This window comes from Arachis duranensis, chromosome 5 (assembly GCF_000817695.3).
Source record: "Arachis duranensis cultivar V14167 chromosome 5, aradu.V14167.gnm2.J7QH, whole genome shotgun sequence".
NCBI classification, from domain to species: Eukaryota; Viridiplantae; Streptophyta; class Magnoliopsida; order Fabales; family Fabaceae; genus Arachis; species Arachis duranensis.
The window spans coordinates 76,680,818-76,701,247 of NC_029776.3; the positions used below are offsets into that span (position 1 = coordinate 76,680,818).

At 31.6% G+C, this 20,430-nt stretch overlaps 2 protein-coding genes and 1 long non-coding RNA gene across 3 annotated transcripts; all 3 read right to left on the reverse strand.

Annotated features, from left to right (window-relative positions):
* Positions 1-1,923: 1,923 nt before the first annotated feature.
* LOC107489615 (cytochrome b561 and DOMON domain-containing protein At3g25290-like) lies at positions 1,924-3,897 on the reverse strand. The gene is made up of 3 exons (XM_016110365.1): positions 3,280-3,897; positions 2,823-3,077; positions 1,924-2,178 (listed from the first exon to the last, which is right to left on the reverse strand). Exons 1-3 carry the CDS (start codon positions 3,895-3,897, stop codon positions 1,924-1,926), a joined length of 1,128 nt encoding a protein of 375 aa, XP_015965851.1.
* Positions 3,898-9,422: 5,525 nt separating this feature from the next.
* LOC107489618 (uncharacterized) lies at positions 9,423-10,759 on the reverse strand. Its single transcript, XM_021142798.2, has 3 exons — positions 10,674-10,759; positions 10,457-10,564; positions 9,423-9,809 (listed from the first exon to the last, which is right to left on the reverse strand). The coding sequence occupies exons 1-3, from the start codon at positions 10,710-10,712 to the stop codon at positions 9,423-9,425; spliced, it is 534 nt and encodes a 177-aa protein (XP_020998457.2). The 5' UTR covers positions 10,713-10,759.
* A 97-nt stretch (positions 10,760-10,856) lies between these two features.
* LOC127747791 (uncharacterized) lies at positions 10,857-15,829 on the reverse strand. The gene is made up of 3 exons (XR_008009730.1): positions 15,451-15,829; positions 14,584-14,716; positions 10,857-11,058 (listed from the first exon to the last, which is right to left on the reverse strand). It is a non-coding gene; the product is annotated as an uncharacterized LOC127747791 (long non-coding RNA).
* Between the last annotated feature and the right edge of the window lie 4,601 nt (positions 15,830-20,430).

Genomic DNA, 20,430 nt, shown 5'->3' on the forward strand with positions numbered 1-20,430 from the left:
TATTTTCTCTTTTCCCTTTCTTCCTTTCTATGTTTCGTTGGGTTTGGGGGGTGGCTAAGGTTGCTGCCCTGAGAGAAGAGTGAGGGTGGTTAGGGTAATAAATTAGGGTTTGTGTATAAAATTGGGGGTTTTTGGATTTAATTTAGATTTGGTTAATTTTAATCAAATTAGGGTATAGAGTGTTAATTTAAAATCTAACTTAATCTTTAAAATTATTTTAAAATATTATTTGTTGTATTAAAATACTAATTGGTTTGAAATCAAATTCTTTAATTGAATTTATAAGATAATAAGATTAATTTTTTTATTCCTAAAACTCGAAGTATTTAATCATAGAAATATCAATTATTTGAATTAAATCACATAAAATTTTTTTATCATTCTGTAACTACTAATTTTGTAATTTAAATATAGAAAATAATTCAATAATTATAAAATTAGGTAAAATTTTAATTAATTATCAAAACCTGATTTAATTAGCTTTAATAAAATATTTTTTAAAAATAAAATTTTTAATAAATAAATAAATTAAAATTTATTCATAATAAGATTTATTTAAAAATTTTGAGTCTTACATATAATGTGATTTCTAATCTTTTATTACTCTCTCATATTTTTTTTAATATCACATAAAATTAATAATAAAAAATTATACTTTACTTCTTTAATTATTTAAAAAATTGAAAGGATCCATTTTCACTATCTGATCCACATTTCCTGAACAAACTTTGTTAAACATTTTTAACCCATTCACAACCAAGTGTTGTGGGCCGTTAGTCTATCATCCTAAAATAATTAAATCCCACCTCTTCATTAAGCATGCTATATTAATTAGCAATGTATTACCATTTCAGCAAACCAACCAAAACTAAAAAGAGCAGAAGATGTCAGCCATTTCCTAAAAATGGAGCAGTAGCCATGATTTGTTCCCCTCCACACATAGGGCAGCGGACGCAAACACGTAGTATCCACGTGTGGATGTCTCCCATAAACCACACTATAGAATTTTCTTAAATAAAAAACTTTACTTGAGATGCACTAAGCTCTGCCCTGCATTATTCATCACTTATTTAAAGCCAAGACCACCTTCTTTTTTTCGGGTGATATATCCTCTCATAACTTAATAGATAGACTTTTCTCTCATCATCCACCCCATTCCAAATAAAATTATGACAAATTCTATCCATTTTATCACAAACAAAGAGAGGGATTTCATAATTTGCATCACAAACATCAGGATATTAGCTAGAGCTAATTCGGTTAGAGTAATTCTCCCTGCTGAAGATAAGGTTATGGTTCTCCAAGAGTTTAGGCGAGTTGCCATTCTATCCAAAGTGTACTTCTAGTATCTCATAGTTGTTAATAGATAGATTTATCAAATAAACTAGTATATGATATTAACATAAATTGGTATAAGTGAATAACAACGAGAAGGACCAACATGGGTCACGGTAGACAGTTGGATAATAACAAATATTTAAAATTAGATGAAGCAAAATACTGTACCATTTTTTAATGAAATACGGGTCTAATAAAAGCACTAATATGGGGGAAGAAAATTTCTCTTAGGTACGAATTGAACTGAATACTGATTGGCAAATAATAAAAAGCATGTCTTCCGACTGAGAATGGAGATGGACATGTTTGGCTAGGAGATATCGATAATAATCGATCATAATGGAACTAAGCATTATAGCTATTAATACATAACTAAATAAAATAGTGTACATATAAGAAAGTTTTCCAACACTTACACATATATATTTATCCATATCATTTCTCTTCTCTCTTTTTCTCTTTAAGATGATAGGGAATTGATGAGATCAATGTGATCTTTTATTTTGGTGTCTATAAAGGTGATTTTTTTGAAAAAGAAAATATGCTATATGCAAATAACAAGATCAGTGTCTTTATCACTTGGGCTTATTTAGTATTAGACTTTCTCCTCAAGACAACAATCCATGTGATCACCTCCAAGATTAAAGCAGTTATAGCCAATGCAGAAATCGCTACAATATAACTCGATTTCCATTTCTCCGTTGTATTCAAGATGTCAAAACCCTTGAATACGTTGATAATTCCAAGGAAAATTATAGTGTATCCAAAGCTATGATGATAGATATTCCAGAAGACACGATATTTGTGATCCTTATTTGGCCTTACGAGCAATGCGAACATCTACAAATTTTAAGATAGACAATTAGGAAAGAGTTTCATAAATCTATTTTATCTTTGAACTTTTCATTACCTAATCTATTCTCTTATGATTTCTTCGATTACACTCTCCATCCATAAATATATATAATTAAGATAAGACTCAAATTTAGTTTTAAGTTTTCACCTAATAATCAATTTGATCTTTGAGATTTATAGCTATAAATTAAGTTAATCTTTTTTCATCTATAGTTTAGTTACCAGAATGAATAATACTAGTTAGGAAGTCAATTATTTTAGTTAATGTTAATTAATTTTTTAAATTTATTTTAAATTTTAAATCTGAAATCATAAATTTTTAGTTCTAAAATTTAAATTGTAAATTCTAAATCTCAACCCATCCAGAAAATAAAAATTTTTAAAACTAAAATAAAAAAGACTAATATTAATTAATTAAAAAATTAAATTTTTATACTTTCTAAAACATAATGCTTATTATATATGCAATTAATTATCATTGTGGCAGCCTAATAGCTTGCTAACATTGCACTAAAAGTTTGAGACACAAATAGTTTTTGAAATTTTTAACATCGTGTCAGCTAGTTGTTAAGCTGCCACAGTGATAGTTAACTACAAACAAACATTTTGTTAATTGGACAACATTTTACCTGAATAGTGCAAAGACAAAAGAGGGCTATTCCAATATTGCGATGAGCAGTGTACACAATGCCCTCTGATTCACTTCCGAGCTTAAGACCAGTTACCCAGCCAACAACCCCAATGACATAAGCAGACATTTGGCAACCAACATGAAGATAGAACCAAGTTGGATCTGCACATGGGAATATCCTCAAATACCTTGCTATCGCTACTCCAAGGGGAAATAGGAAACCCCAGCTCACAGCATTTAGTATTCCATGAACCTATCATTCATGAATCAAAAACCATGGATTATAATTAAACAAGTAATCAATCTTTGTTCATTTCTGTCTTTTATTCAGTTGTGTATAAATGTTGATAGTCATTAAGTTTTGTGTAAATTTTTTATGTCAGTTATGAAATTGTTGGTTACTTATGAATTAAGATGACTAAACGAAATAGCTGGAAAAGAAAAAAAATTATTACATTCTTTCTCTTGGTCCTTGAATCCACGCCATGAGAAATACTTTGTGTTCCAACCAAGCTAAGTGGTCCCTTGGAATTTAAATTCTCAGGAGCAAAGGCATGCGGGTCGATCCTCCCTGCTGTCACTGAGGGTCCCACTTGCCACACTTGGTTCAAGCTCACTGCATTCTCAACCACCTTTATATTCACAAAGATCTTGATTACCCCTTCGTCCTCTTCTCCCCTCAAATTCCACGTGTCAATCGTGAGGTTCTGAGACATCTTACTATACGATTGTATGTTGAGGGGAAAGACGGTTACGACACCGTTGTCACCCTTGTAGGCCACAAAGGATTGGGCTCCCACCATGCCCGTGCCGGTTGGGTTAACTGCCCAGGAAACCCAACCTCCTGGGCGAGGTGGGGTCGCCACAAAGGCAACAGACACAGAGGAATTGGATGTGTTGTGTGTCCAATGGAGGAAAGCATTAAGCTGTGGGAGGTCCATGCAATTGGCATAAACCTTGTTGTTATTACTAGCGTCGGTGAGGGTTTGGTTGGTGCATGTGTTAGCGGAGGTACTAGCAATGAGTGCTATGAGAATGAACAATAAGAGGAGGGAAATTGATGATGGCACCATTGTTGTTAGGTTGCAAGGAAGAAACAGTGTGTTTTGCTGTGTCTGGATTCAAGTTAGCTTTTAAATATATATATAAGGGAGGGAGCTAGGGGGAGACAGAGTAACAAAATATTCTATTTATATAATCGTTCGTTAGGATAGCATGAAAGAATACAAAAATAGACAGACAGATAGATATATAGAACAAACGGGTGAAATTGTTAATTATGATTGAAATGTTACCTTTTTAATGCATGGAGTTTAAGCTTGTTGTTTGTAGTTTGTTAATTAGAGCTTGACTTTGGAGCAAGGTGTCACAGTTATAACTAATAACAAAGATATTAGAATTAGAATAGCTTAATATAGTTTCGTCTACTTTGCCTCCTTGTGTATAATTCCCTGTTTTGTTTTGTATTAAGAATAAGAAAATCGCTGGACCATCATAAAGAAATGTGAATTCTTTGAAAAATGTATCAATTGTGGATTTAATGTTGTTTTAGTTGAATACTATAGATTTTTTCATTTTGTTTCTAATAATTAAGAAAACGAAAATATTTCATAATAAAAAAATATTAGTTAAAAATAACCAATTTTTTTTTGTTTTATTTAATGTATCTGTAATAAATAAATATTAAATAAAATAAATTTAAATTATTTGAGTTAATTATTATTTTTCTCTAACATTACTATTAAAAAAAATTAATTTTGTTTTGTTTTTCAATTTTTTTATCAGTATTTTTATGCATGATGTTTATCTAGTCTACAATATAAATTATGCTCCCTAAAATATTTAAACAATTAAAAAATATTAGAAAATATTAGAATTTATTATTTTCGACAATCACTTAATCATTACTCAATTCTTCTAGTCTGCTAATCTAATAACATTTTATTCTATATTTTTTAATATTAATGACTAATTAATGACCAAAACAATAAATTTTAATAACCTTCTAACATACTTCTTAGAAAAATAACTATTTCTACCCATAAATATTTATAACAATAACAAAACTATCTACCAAAAAATAAACTAAATTTATACTCAGAAAGATAAGTTTTGTGACAAAAGTATCAAACAATTAAATTTTGTAAATTTTTTGCAAAATTTAATCAAAATCTCTAAATTACCTCGCTCATTCATCCTTAATCTCTTATACTACTATCCTCTTCTTTTTTTCCCAATTTCAAATTTTCATAATCTTCTATCACCGCCACCTTAACCATTTGCAACACCACCACGACGGCACAACATCACCACCACCTTAATAATATACATTATTGTAGTCGTGTAAATTGAGGAAATTACAAGAGTGAAGAAATGTTTCAAATTTGAATGAAATGCAAAGCAATGAGAACTAATTAACTATTGTTTGAAGGACTCGGTTGGCTTCGAAGTAATTGGTACTTTGGTAGGCCTAAGCTCAAATCCAGCACTCAGCGTTTTGGCATAATTAGAAAATCTTCCTGCGAAAGAACATGGAGAAGCTCCATCATGTACCAAAACACTATATCTTTGTTTTCTTTCTCCCTATTTTTCCAACTCCAAACGGCTAAAGTGTTGCTGTTGGGAATTATTATTAAAAAAACAATTCCCTATTTTTCCAACTCCAAACGGCTAAAGTGTCGCTGTTGGGAATTATTATTAAAAAAACAATTCCGTTACGTTACCAACTCTACTAACTCTTATTTATGATTTTGTTTAATGGAAGTATATTTGTGGATGTGTTTAATAAAAATGTCTTTTTTATGGCTATATCTAATAGAAATATCTTTATAGATATATTTTTTAAATGTGTCTCTTTATACATATGTGTTTAAAATATAATAACTAATTATTGTTGGTAATAAATTAATAGATAATATATTGATACCCTATAATTTTCCTTAAAAAAATGACAAAATCTTATATTTATTGTGATTTTAACGTACGATTAGTTCGCTTTTAATTTTTTAGAGAAATATTTCTTCTTTTCTTAGTTATTATAAGGTTAGTAGCAATACTCTCCTCACATATAATAAAACTAATAAATTTCTTACTTAACAATAATAAAAAAATTTTAATTTTCTTAAATAAAACAAATTTTTAAAACTCTAAAAAATTAACACACTTAGTTATTGTTTTTGTACATATGTAAATTATGAATAAAAAGATCTATATTTATATGTTGCATGAGGCAAATAAAAGCCTCAAGTCACGTACCATATATGAAATGGTGTGACTTTTCTCAATGTTGCAATGGGTACACACATAATACCCAAAAGATATGTGAGCATTTGAACTAATATATTATTTCAGTTCGAAAGGTCATATAAATGACCGTTGGAATAAAATAGTTCAAACAAATAGTTAATAAATCGTTCTATTATATATATATATATAGTGGAGGATTAAACGATATTTATAAATTTAACAAATTAATTACTTTTAAAAAAATTAAACATTATTTAGTATACATTTTTAAGGTTCTAATAAAATAATAGGTGTCTAATCGATTAAATCTATATTGTACTAGTATAAAAAATTCACACATTACGTGTACCTTTTAAGTTCAAAAGCTTATAATTTTAAGCACTTATATGACCTTGTACTCATCTTGGTGGCATGAATATTTAAGAGAATAAAATCTCTAAAATTCTCGATTAGAGCGGCGCCACTTTCTGTATCTATATAGGTAAAATACTTTGATAAATAATATTATTATTCTATTAAAAGTTTTAACTCATCACCCTTCTAATTTATTGTAAATAGCACTAAATCTTATATTTTAATGCTCTAATTGTTAAATAAATTGTTATTACCAATTAAATTTCGAAACTAGTGGTATACTAGAATGAGGTTGGGTTTCTATCATTTAACAACAATATGTTTTAATCCACTACAACATTTTCAGGTTGAGGCAACATTTAAAAAGTGTTGCCTAAAGATTGACAAAAGGTTGCTTTTGATCTATGGCAACACTTTTGGACCTAAAGCAACATTTTTGGGGAGCGTTGCAGCCATTGCCTTAGATCAAGGTAACACTTTTTTGTTTTAAAAGCAACGCTTTTGAGGGTAACACCTAGTAAGTGTTGCCTTTGATTGAAAAAGAACAACATTTCAAAGGTGTGTTTGAGACAACACTTTTGCAGTGTGTCTTTTCTCTCATATTTTGGCTACTACTAAAAAGTGTTGCCTATTTGTAATAAATGCAACCCTTTTAATTTACGCGTTGCTTATAAGTTTGAATTTGCAATCCTTTGAAGTATTGCCTATTAGTTTTGAATATGCAACCTTTATAAGTGTTGCCTTTTCTTTTAGATATGCAACATATACAAGTGTTATCTTTTCTTCTCGATATACAACCTATACAAGTGTTGCATTTTTTTTTGGATATACAACCATATAAGTGGTCTAATATTCAAAATATGCAACTAATATAAGAATTCACTACAACATTTTCAGGTTGAGGCAACATTTAAAAAGTGTTGCCTAAAGGCTGACAAAAAGTTTCTTTTGATCAATGGCAACACTTTTGGGTCTAAGGCAACGTTTTTTGTCGGCGTTGCATATGCAGCCGTTGCCTTAGATCAAGGCAACACTTTTTTGTTTCAAAAGCAATGCTTTTGAGAGCAACACTTGGTAAGTGTTGCCTTTGGTTGAAAAACAACAACACTTCAAAGGTGTGTTTGAGACAACACTTTTGCAGTGTTGTCTCTTTTCTCGTATTTTGGTCACTACTAAAAAGTGTTGCCTATTTGCAATAAAATGCAACTCTTTTATGTGTTGCTTATAAGTTGGAATTTGCAATCCTTTGAAGTGTTGTCTATTTGCAATAAAATGCAACTCTTTTACGTGTTGCTTATAAGTTGGAATTTGCAATCCTTTGAAGTGTTGCCTATTAGTTTTGAATATGCAACCCTTTAAAGTATTGCCTTTTCTTTTGGATATGCAACCTATACAAGTGTTGCCTTTTCTTTTGGATATGCAACTATACAAGTGTTGTCTAATATTCAAAATATGCAACTAATAAAAGGGTTACCTTTTTGATAAAAATAAAAATTATTTTTGTAATAAAAATATAAAAAAATAAAATTTACAATAAAATTTTTTGTTCATACATGTGTAATTATTTTAATTAATAAATAAATTTATGCATAAATAAAAAAAATTATAAAAGAGACAAAATAACTAATAATAAAATTCTAATTAAAATAGATATTAAAAAGTTCAATTAGTATTTCTAATACATGTTCATCAATAATTCTCAACAAAATAATAAAATTCTTGTCTAACAATAATTGTCATAACAAAATAGTAATTAATATTTATCAAAAAGATGTCAATCTATTTGCATATTTTATATCTATGCTTGACTTTGTTGGAACAATCTGATAGTGTGTGGATCCAAAATCAGTGCCAAATGAAAGCTTTTCGGTAACATAGAGTAATGGTATGATAAACTCAAAATCCTCTTGCCTCCACTGAGTCCAATAACGCTGCAGTAGCCATTGTTATACTCCCCTAATAACTATGTGCGAGTAACATCAAACTTCCCTATTAAGGCAATAATTCTTAACCTGTGTTAGCTGAAAATATAGGTGTCAGAAAACTCCCAAATTGTTCTAAGTTCTAATCATATGATTATCCATAAAATAGCAAAACAACACTAATAGAATAAAATCAAAGGAACAAAATAATTCAGGATCCACATACTTCAATTTTTTAATGTAGAATCCATTGAAACAACTGATAAAGTTACAGCATATAAAAGCAGAAGTTTCCAAATGAAAAGCAAACACATAAATGAATTGGGGTTTAGTTAAAGTTGCATTTAAAAAAAAATGAAACATAAAAGGTGCAATAACGGAAAATGATGCATGGTATGCGTTTGATGAAGTACCTGAGTAAACTGAGAAAGAGAAATGCAATTCAGATAATGATGATTGCTCCAAAATGGTATTAGCTTAGTAGTTCTTATTTAGAATCATAGAATCAGAAGAAACAAGCTCACAGGAAGAGACTTCACTCACATAACTGTTTGGTGTGGAAGGAAATAACATTGCTGCTATATTAGATTTTTCTCTTTTATTTTTTAATGATTATTCTTTTATTATCACTATCATATATAATTAATTAATTTATGTTTGAGAGAAAGCAACAGAGAAATAAATGACTGAAACATAAATTTGAAAGGGAAAAAATGAAAAGATAAAGATATGAAACAACTCCCTTGACAATTTCTGTCATTCCTGCGAATGAAACAGTAGTTACTAGAGTCTGTTGCAGTGACAACACGCATCACTCCCCAACATAGCCACATTATTTCAGCAATGAAGAAAAAATTTTCTTCCTCACAGTAGCACAACGCTACAAAAATAAGTAATTAAAAAGGAAAAAGAAAAAAAAGATGATTGATTAAAAATAGCAAGAGTGTATTGCAGAAGCTACCATGAAGTAAGATGGCAAAAGACAGAGAAAGCAAAGGCCAAAAATGTTGATAGTCAATTCCTAATAAATGATAAATCACAAAAATTACTGCAAATTTTTTTGTTATACCTGGTCATCATTTTGGATCACGAGTTGATGAGGAAGGACGATCATTGCCATTCGGACATTGCTTACTATTTATATCATGTGTTGATTCCTTGGTTCGTAATAAAGACAGTGCTTCATCAATATTTGTGCCAAGAGAACTCTGTTGCAAGAGAAGCTTCACATGATCCTCCAAACTTTGGACTCTATCTTTTGTCTCATGAAGTTTAGTTTTCATTGAACTTATAGTCTCTCCATGTTGTTGCTTAATTTTAGCAATCTCTCGTTCTTTCTGCAGAGATGTTTTTGTGATTGTCCTCCCATAACATTGAACTCTTCCTGGTTGTTCTTTGCCAAATACTGTAGTAAATGCTTTCTCGGGAGTGTCTCCAGCTTCTTGGTGGCTCTTAAGTTTATCCTATTAAAAGAAAACATAACAATTTTAGCTTGTTTCACTCACTGATTCTCATGTTTCTTTCCAAAACAGCCTAAAAGTAAAGGTGTTATGTCATGGCTATTTTCTCGGTTCAAGAAGAAGCATAGCAAGAATGTGATGATGAATTTCCCAAACAGAACTGAATCTGAGGAAGTTTCTCAAGTTCTTAAGGACATGTGAACAGTTTCAATTGAGACACTCAAGAGGGAGTTAATGGAAGCAAACAAGAGTAGGGATGCAGCATTAATGGAAGTTTCTGAGATGAGAACTTCATTGGGGGAACTTTTCTTGTCGACTAGTAGGAATGCAGCATTATTCTTCAAGCTTTCTTTATGGCAGCAAAATGCATATGGTTGCTGTATTTGTTGGCATTTTATTTCAACCCTCCATTGGGAATCTTAAGGGTAGAAGAGAATAGGAGCTTTGATCCTCAATACATGGAAGATATGGTTAATGATAGGCAGAGATCACAGGGTCCAAATAGGGTTAAGATTATGGTGAATCCAGTATTTTATGTTCAGGATAGGATCTTAAGTTTTATACTGTAAATGATACTGTAAATTAAGGCAGTTCTACTTCAGATCAATTTGTAAATTAAGGCAGTTCTACTTCAACTTATTATGATTTACAATAATAGCTTGTGTTCCTGAATCAAGCTCTTTTCCTTTTTGTCCAGTTCGAGTTGCAACAAACACATCAACCTGTGATGGGTCTTCTTTGTTCTCATTCATTTCACGCTACAAGTAAGGGGAAAGAGTATTAAAAATGGCCAAAAATAATATTTATCTAGTTTTAAGATGGTCATTATACAACAAGAAAAAACTTATAAAAAATCAAAATTATTACCATTTCATTACGCACTCTTGCAAAACTTATAGGTCCCATTCGATGTTGATGTTGTTGCTTTTTACGATTTTCAGAATTTAAACGAGATAGAGTCTATACCCAACAAAATTAAAGGGAGTTATATGTAATAAACCAAAAGCATCAAAAAGACAGAAACAGAATTATTTATTCTACAACTCACCTTAACAGAAGGAATACTCCAATATGCAATTAACTTTTGAAATTGAACTTCTGGAATATCTAAAGGGCGATTTTTCAGCATATCTTCAATGTTGTTATATCTCTCAAAATGCTTTCCCTTGATTCTTGTTTTGTAACCTTTCCAAGCTTCTCGAACACCAGTCATCACCCACCCTTTCCCCTCTTTTGGAAGAATGAACTTTGACTACAAAAGCCATGCGAAATTGAAAATTTTCAGATCATAAAAAATAGATGAGAAATAAAACACTTATGTTAATATATTTCCATATGCGCTTTTTGACTTTGAGGGGCACAGCTTTCCAACTAGTGTACATCAATGTTATGAAATCACTATTCCTTCCCATTGTTCCAATAAAGTAAGTTAAATCCTTCACTCTTCTTGGAGTTGGTCCCACTGCTTGTCCTTCATAAAAAGTCACCTCTTCTCTTTCTTCCCAGCTTCTTGCATGAATTTTAGCACGCCTTGCTTTTCCTCGTGTCCTTCTAGTCTTTGGAGTATCTATAAATATGTGCAATTTAACCAATTAAATAAATTATATAGCTATACATACTAATGAATAAGTAAAATGATAATTATGTATAAAGTACAGCACCTTTAACATTGTTAGTTTCCATAAGGTGATTGTCATCACCATGAAGAACTGCATCTTCATATTCACCAACATTACTATTAAACTAAAAATGATTATGGTCTTCAACACCAGCTAAAAACAATTTTCTTTTATCAAAAAGAAATATTAAAAAAATGCTTTTATATTTTAAAAGAAATATTAATAATTCTTTTATTATTCTAAAAAGCTAACCAAATACAAACTAATCATAATTCTTTTATTATTCTAAAAGAAATATTAATAATTACTTTTGAAAAGATATATTTTAAAATAAAAATGCTTTTATATTTTAATTTTTTAATTAAACAATCAGTATTTTGTTACATAAAAAAGTGCAAAAGAATAACATAAACATATAAAAGCAAATAAGTATAAGATAGAAATATCTTTACGAGGTCATGTCGCAACAATTTGCACTTAGTGTTCAGCTGCGTATACCCAAGTATGAGTGAAGGAATCAATCTGATTAAGAAGGAAAAACTAGAGGAGATGAGAAAGAGTATGAGTGAAAATGAATTGTGACTTGCATAGAATCAATCTGATTCTGTACTTAGTGTAGCTTTTATATACACAAGAGAGTGCAGGTTTTATATAAACAAAAGCACTATTAATACTACTGCCATTTTATTTTTTGTAGCTGTCCATCTTTTGATATATTGCTGCAAATCACATTCATGAATTTTGTACATAGAGGGAACAAAAGCTTTTAAACACTATTAGCAAGGCCATTAAAAAAATATAAATAATTTTGATTAATATTTTTAAGATACTTAATAACCAAATATATTAATGTGGTTGTGATTAAAAGCTTGGAAGGTTGAAAACAGGAGGTAGAAATTTGATTATCCAAGTGTTTGACACTTGTATCTATATCATTTGGAAGCTAAGCTGTTCTTTTAAATCCCCAAATCAAGAAACAAAGTTACTCATCCAAACTAAATAACGAATTATGAGTGACACGAAAAGAAAATGATAACAAAGATAAGAAGAGGTCCACAGAGCCGGTCAAAAAAACTAAGGATAAGATACGTACATGATGACTATATATAAAGAAAAATACAAAGAGATATTTATGAATATACGCATTAATTTGTACAATGAAGTAGCCATATATATCTATTCCGAATAGGGTCCCCCAATGGAAACAAGGCATGTGATGATGCAAGTATTGGTCTTAGCAGTTCCAAGAATGGATACAACTAACCATCCTCACTAATTAAAATAGTTATGTTCTTAGTTACTTCTTTCACATTATGTACCACCACCACACCTTCATCCTTATTTCATTCCCATTCTTTTGACTTTAAGGCCTAGGGACCCACTTTTAAGAATCTTGTCTCATATACCCACCTTTAAGAAAAATACAAAAGAGATATTCTTTGTAGCTGTCCATCTTTTAATGGCCTTGCTAATAGTGTTTAATGCATGACACTTATTTTCTGGTAGGAAACGTAGTGTAGGCATGACAAATAGATAAATACCATGATTTATGTTAGCTAAATTTTACAAGAGGTTAGTGTGATATACCCAAGTAATAGCTTCTTTTTCTCATTTTCTTTCATGCTGTAACTTTCATACCAATAACAAAGCTAACACATGACACAATCTTCTATTAATATGAACTTGCCACTCGTCATCTTCTATTAATATGAACTTGCCACTCGTCATCCGGCCTGATTTTGACTCAACAAAATCATAGTCACCGGAAAGGAATTAAGATACAAAACCAGAGACAGCAACTCATATTCAGAGTATGAACATGTATGAAGTATGAATAATAAGATCCCAAACAAAAACAATAATGATATACAATAATTCAAGCATGTTAGAACTTAGAAGAGTACCTTGATAAGGAAGAATATTCAATTATCTTCGTTGTGTGGAATTTGGTTCAGGGAAGATAATAAGACTGCAATTCTTCTTCTTTTCTAATTCTTCTTCCCTTGTTGGTATGTAACATGTAACAAGCTTATGTTACATATCAAAAGTGCAAACTGCAATAACAATATATTTATGAAGTAAGAGAGCGGAAGAACCAATCAAATGCAAGGGTGGGACCCACTGAGTTGCACACGTGGCAAATAAGGGGGAACAAGATTTTGCTACCATGAGGCCAGGAATGTGAATACTCAGATTCTGGCAGTTAATAATAATAATAATATAAACAGCGACAAACGTGGAATGCTCAAGAGACTAATAATAATAATAATAATAATAATAATAATAATAATAATAATAATAATAATAATAATAATAATATAAACTCAGAAATAAAGATACAATCTTCTCATTTTATTTTCTGTTAGTTATAATAGAACTTTGTTTTTTTGCAGTGAACTGAGGAATGAAAGCAGAAGTAAAAGTAGAAATGAGACGATCTGATAAAACCTGAAACTTATAACAACCAGCTATATATTAATTTCGTATATAATACTTTTTCCGTTTCCCAATTGCTAATCTCAAAATATCAGCACTACTTACCCTGTTTCCTAATTTCTACAGAATACATATAATGAAAATAAGCTAAATCTTTTACTATACTATACGAGATCTTAGTTGTTTTATATAATCATTGATTACTTTTCCTTTACTGATTACATTGTTTATTAGATATATATATATATATAGTTGATTAAAACTCACAAATTCAAATTAAGTGACATCATTAAAATTTAAAATTCCATATTCTGGATCTTCACAAGCATCAAAGCGACGGGTCTTGCTATTTTCAAGAAAAGGTCAGTTGCAGAAATGTTTATTAACAAGCTAAGATTTAATACCAGCTTCTGTATCAGAAACAAAGTCAGCATTATACTGAGAAAAATGAGTTAATAAGTTAAATTCTTCACTTTCTGTTGAGAATCACATGAACATACTATATCAGCTCCAGAAAAAGAGGGGAGGAAGAAAAACAAACAGAAAGAATTGCAGCACAGTATATAGATTCACATAATTTAGAAAAACACGTTTCAAAATCTAGTCCAATAAGTACATGATGAAGATTGATCCATCCATTTCAAGATAACCTCCATTATGACCATTACCTTAATTAATTCAGAAGCTTGTAATCTTAAGCCAAAGATATTCACCATTCTCACCTTGTAGTGATGTGTTTCTTGGGAATGATCGATGATTTTTAGTTGTTTTGTAAGCCTCCGAAAGAGTTGTCACTGTAGCTTGTGCAGCAGAATATGCAACTTCTGATCCAACCAAAGCTAACAGAAAAGCAGCCTGCAAATTTGAATAAGACACGTTACACAGTTAAATAGATATTCTAAAAAATTATTTTGTGAAGCACATAGGTAATTCAATACTGGCAGAAAAGTAGTAAATGTTATTTAAGTTAATCATCATCCCCCCCTTTCACAAGCTCCCTCCCCTAGCAATAACCCTCCATATACTCCAATAGTCCCACCAAAAACTCCATCACCACTGTATGTTACTCCCACACCACCACAAGCTCCTTCCCCTGGCCATACTCCAATTATTTCACCATATGTTACTCTAACTCCACCACAAGCTGCTCCTTCCCCTGGCCATAACCCTCCATACACTCCAATAGTTCCACCAAAAACCGCTCCTTCCTCCGGCCATAACAATCATCATCCTAACCCTCCATACACTCCAATTGTTCCACCAGGAACACCAAGATCATCACCTTCTCCATATGTACCAACACCAATTTCTCAACCACCTTATCATACTCCAACTCCACCACAGGCTCCTTCCCCTGCTCATAACAACCATCACCTAATCCTCCATATGTTCCATCACCAATTTCTCAAGCTCCTTCGCCTGCTACCCACAACAACCATCACCCAAACCCTCCAAAAACACCATCACCACCCAAACCCTCCAAAGTAACAACAGGAATGCTATTTGCATGACCTAAACTTGTCAATAGGAAGGATATATAAATATGTGCTAAAATAGAGCAAAAAAAAGAACGATAGAATCATCAATACCTGCAGAAGAATGTCAAAAACGAGAATCTCACCAAAAACACGAGCAGTGATAATCGAACAGTGGCGGTGATGAACGCGAGCAGAGAGGATCGAAGCTTGACGAAAAGAGAAGTAGAGGATTGAAGCTCAACGAGGAGAGGAGCAGAGGATCGAAGCACATTGACCAGCAGAAAAGATCGAAGCATATTCATGATAATAAAAAATCGAAGCTCATTAGCGAGCAGAGATTGAGATCGAAGCTCAATAAAGAAATGCACATCGTCATCGAATGGATTGAAGAACAACTGAAGAACGAAACATTTGGAATGGATTGAGGATTTTGTGATTTTATTAATTGAAATATTTTAGGAATTTTGTTAGGGTTGTGGTTTTAGGAATGAAACACTTTGGAATGGATTGGGGTTTTCTTTTCCCTATTTTTCTCTTTCTCTGCACACCATATAGTTTATTTTTCTTTTTTAAAAAATATTAAAAAATTTTAAGCAACACTTGAAACGTGAAGTTTAAAATAAATCTAAAGGCAACTTTTAAAAAAAGTAATATATTATTTTTATAATAGTTATTTTTGTATATTTAATATAGCAACATTTGATAAGTGTAATATATAAATATTATAAATGTTGTTTGTTTAATTTATTAAAGCAACGTTTTTTATATGTTTTTTAAATTGATAAAAAATAACACTTATTAACAAGGTGTTGTATTAGTTTTATTTTTTTGCAATAAATTTTAAGTGATGCTTTTAACCACTTTAGACAACACTTTTTAAAGGTTATTTATCGCACATGTTGCAATAGCTCAAAAATGTTGTAGTGATTGCCTTTTTGGTAAAAGTAAAAGTTGCTTTGTAGTAAAGCTACAAAAAAAATAAAATTTACAATAGAATTTTTTGTTGATACATGTGTAATAATTGTAATTAATAAATAAATTTGTGCACAATAGAAAAAATATCAGAAAAGAGACAAAATAACTAATAATAAAATTTGAATTAAAATATATATTAAAAGGTCTAGTTAATATTTCAGATACATATTTGTCAATAATTCTCAACAAAATAATAAAATCCTTGTTTGACAATAGTTGTCATATAAAATAATAGTAATTAATATTTGTCAAAAAAACATCAATCTACTTGTATATTTTATATTCATAGACTTGTCCCATATGCTAAATCTGTAAATAATACATAACGAAAAATGAGCAACTTATCATTAAAAAATAAAAAAATAGCAAAAGATAACGAAAACTGAAGTGAAGAAACTGAAACTGAAATAATAGTGCAAGGAGTTCTTGTTGTCAAAACTAAAACTGAAAATAATGATAGGGTTCAGTGTTTCTTAATTTGATTTTAGTTTCAACCGGTTTGATAAATTGAAGAACCAAACCGAAATTCAAAACAAATAACAAAATTGCACAACAAAACTAGAAGCATACCAAACTGAAACAGAAACAGTCTTTGCTTAGCTTCCCAAATTCTTTCTCTATTCTCTCCTTGCCTCCAACATGAAGGAACATTGAATTGTTAACAATAGAGACAAGCTTAGAGGAATTGCTTGAATCTGGTTCTTCAGGCATGATCATCTCAAAGATAATCACTTTCCCATTCTCTTCAAGTGCTTTATAACAGTTGTTCAGCACTGTTACACACTTCTCATCTGACCAATTATAACAAACAGCCTGCCACAATTTTATCATTAGCATCGTGATTTATCATTGCATAAATTATAGTTAAAATATAGTCACAAAATAAAGCTTTTATTTAAAATACCTTAATCATGATGGCATCCCCTTTGGAATGGTTTCATGCATGTTTATTTCCTCCAACGTGCACAATACTTTGAGCCATAAAATGAAAGGTTATGTGTGCTTAATTGAGATCCATGCTAAGAACAAAGAATATAATAATGAATAAATAATATTTCATTCTTGAATGGTAGCTAGAATATAATACTTGGTGTACAAATCTCCACACTTTTGTACAACTGTACCAGCAAGTGCACTGGATCGTCCAAGTAATACCTGAGCAGGTCAGGGTCGATCCCATGAGGATTGTAATTTAAAGAAAGCTATGGTTATCTTGCAGGTCTTAGTCAGGCGAATCAGAAGGTTACTGGATTGAGACAAGGGCAATTAGTAATAGAAATATAGTTGAGGATTGGAGTTGTTTTGTCTTTTTGAATTAACTCTGGTATTAATGTCTTCTTTGTTTGTGAGTGATTTCTTCTATAGCAGGTTGTATGTGATCAATGCCATAGGCCGTGGTCATCAAACTCCTCTACTCCAGATCAAACGCCATTGGCCGTAGTCATCCAATCTGACGGAGGGTGAAGCTCTAGCAGTTCATTCTCTTGGCGATCCTACTCAAAACGCCACAGATAAGGTTAAATCTTCCGAATCAGAGAATGCTGCTTCTTTGGGTTCTAGCCTATACCACAGAGACCCTAATCTCCCCAGAAATTGGCTAAACTGGTGTCTCAAAAAGTCTTCAATGAAGTCATGAATTAGCCGTCTGAGAAATGTATAATCAAGCTGGCGGTTTGCGCTTTCTAGTCATGTATTCACATGAACCCAATTATACATGGGTGGTTGTCAGGCATGCAGTCCTAGTATGATGAACAGAGCTAATTTTCACCGATCATCCTATTCACCATGTTGAAGAATAAGTATACATCTTAGAAATAAATCAAACACGGATCGAAGAGAAACAGTAATACTTTTATTAATTCATAGGACTCAGTAGGGCTCCTCCCCTCAACCTAGGAGGTTTAGAAACTCATACTGAAAGGAAAATACAATGTAAAACTCGAATATTCTCTAAAGTCTCGTAAAAGGGTCTGAATAACATAAATTCAATCCCTTAAATACTAAACAAATGACTAGTAAGGGTAAAATAGTCTTTTTAATGCTAAAGTCTACTTCTGGGGCCACTTGGTGAGTGTTTGGGTTGAGTTTTGATGAGATCCACGTACTATGAGGCCTCTAGGACATTGAACGCTGGCTAGGAGGTCCTCTCTGGGCGTTTGGACACTAGGCTCTACTCTTTGGGCACTGGACGCCTGGAAGGGAGCAGGAAGCTGGCGTTGGATGCCAGTTTTGAGCCTTCTAATTTGAAGAAAAGTATAGACTATTATATATTTCTAGAAAACTCTGGAAGTCAGCTTTCTATAGCTGCTAAGAATGCTCCATTTGATTTTCAGTAGTTTTAGCCAGAAAATACCTGAAATTGCACAGAAACACAAAAACTCAAAGTATAATCCAAAAATGTGAATTTAACACTAAAACCTATAAAAACTTAATAAAAACTAAACAAAACATACTAAAAACTATATGAAAATGATGCCAAAAAGCATATAAAATATCCGCTCATCAATACCCTTCAAAACATAGTGGGTAGCATTGCTTAGTATAAATTAAGCAGGTTTTTGCCAAAAGTGTTGACAATAATTAGTGTTCCATATTGAGATAAAATTCTGTATTTTTTTATTGTCTAATTAAACAAAGTAAGTTGTTTCCACCATCTTATTTGTATAATCTACTAATGATTTATTTTTTAAGGCAACGGATGGAATAAAAGAAATATAATGCCACAGTTGGTAATATTAGATTTCACTTTATAAAGCACTGATGAGGGAAAAAACGATTCCACACAAACTCACTGGCAAGTGTACCGGGTCGGATCAAGTAGTAAAACTCACAAAAGTGAGGTCGATCCCACAGGGATTGATGGATCAAGCAATTTTAGTTAGGTGATGAATTTAGTTAAGCAGACAGTTGATGATTTGAGTGGAAATTGATGGACAGAAGGTAAATTGCAAGTAAGCTAGAAGGGAGAATTTAAATTGACAGAAAGATAAATTGCAGAAAGCTTTAAATGACTGAAACTTAGAGAACAAGAAATGAAAAGAGTTGAAACTTAAATTGCAAGAAAGGTAAATAACTGAATCTTAAAGTGCAAGAAATTTAAATTACAGAATCTAAATTGCCAGGAAACTTAAATTGCATGAATAGTAAAAGGATTTGGGTACTGAGAAATGAAACAGAATGTAAACTGCAATAAATCAGAAGCTCTAAGATGAAAGAAAATTCAAAGAAAGTGATTCATCAGGGATTGGAGATACTGTAGTCCTTCCTGAATCAAATTGGTCTCAACTCCTTTCTCAATCATTTGGTAGATCTATGGTGGATTGAAATTGATTGGATCCCAATTCCTTCGCAATCCAATCTTTCAAATCACAATCAATCTTGCCAATTCCTTGATCTGATTGTCATGAGAAGAGGTTAAGTGCAAATCTCTCATCCATGAACCACACTAACTATCAAGATCTCAATTCCTCCCGAATGGTGTTAATCAAGAGAGTAGTGAAGGATAGAGCTCTAATTCTAATGCAAGTGATTCCCCTTCCAAGGCTCACACAAGCATTCCATTGAATTCAACCCCCTTCCGGAGTGAAAAATTCTAAATTAAAACAGAAGATATCCAATAGCTACTAAATTGAATTGAGAAGAAGAAAAATTTTATTGATTTATTGGAATTACAATAAAGCTCCTTTCCCTAATGATTTTGGGGTTTAGTTCATCATAGCTCAAGTAAAACCAAAACAGAAAAGAAAAAAATGCAGCAGAAGAAAACAGAAAGAAAAATAACTCAGATCTAGAATTCTAAAGAGTTCCTAAAAGAAGAGCTAAAAAAAAAGTCGAAAAAGAAGATCAAAGCAAAAGGAAAAAAAAAGGTCCTCATGAAATCAAATTTTCTCCTATTTATACACTTTCTAATTCAATCATCAAGTACTTGGAGTGGCTTTTTTGGCCTCTGTTGCAGTGGGTCAGGATGGTACTTGGTTGCAGCTTCTAGGAGAACGGAGCGTTTTCAAATTGAGCGCAGCGTTCATTCACCTACGCGTACGCGTCTCTTGTGCGTGTGCGTCCTTGCTCGCTGAATGCATCATCACGCGTACGCGTGCTTCACGCCCATGCGTCCCC

Bases quoted from the DNA above. Each gene is read 5' to 3' on its own strand.
- LOC107489615 (XM_016110365.1), bottom strand. From the start codon at position 3,897: ATGGTGCCATCATCAATTTCCCTCCTCTTATTGTTCATTCTCATAGCA. The intron at 3,078-3,279 runs GTAATAATTTTT...CATGAATGATAG, and splicing joins CAAGGACCAAGAGAAAGAAT to GTTCATGGAATACTAAATGC. The intron at 2,179-2,822 runs GTAAAATGTTGT...TAAAATTTGTAG, and splicing joins TTTGTCTTTGCACTATTCAG to ATGTTCGCATTGCTCGTAAG.
- LOC107489618 (XM_021142798.2), bottom strand. From the start codon at position 10,712: ATGGGACCTATAAGTTTTGCAAGAGTGCGTAATGAAATG. The intron at 10,565-10,673 runs GTAATAATTTTG...CCTTACTTGTAG, and splicing joins CAAGAGTGCGTAATGAAATG to CGTGAAATGAATGAGAACAA. The intron at 9,810-10,456 runs GTAAATCATAAT...TTCTTTTAATAG, and splicing joins CAGGAACACAAGCTATTATT to GATAAACTTAAGAGCCACCA.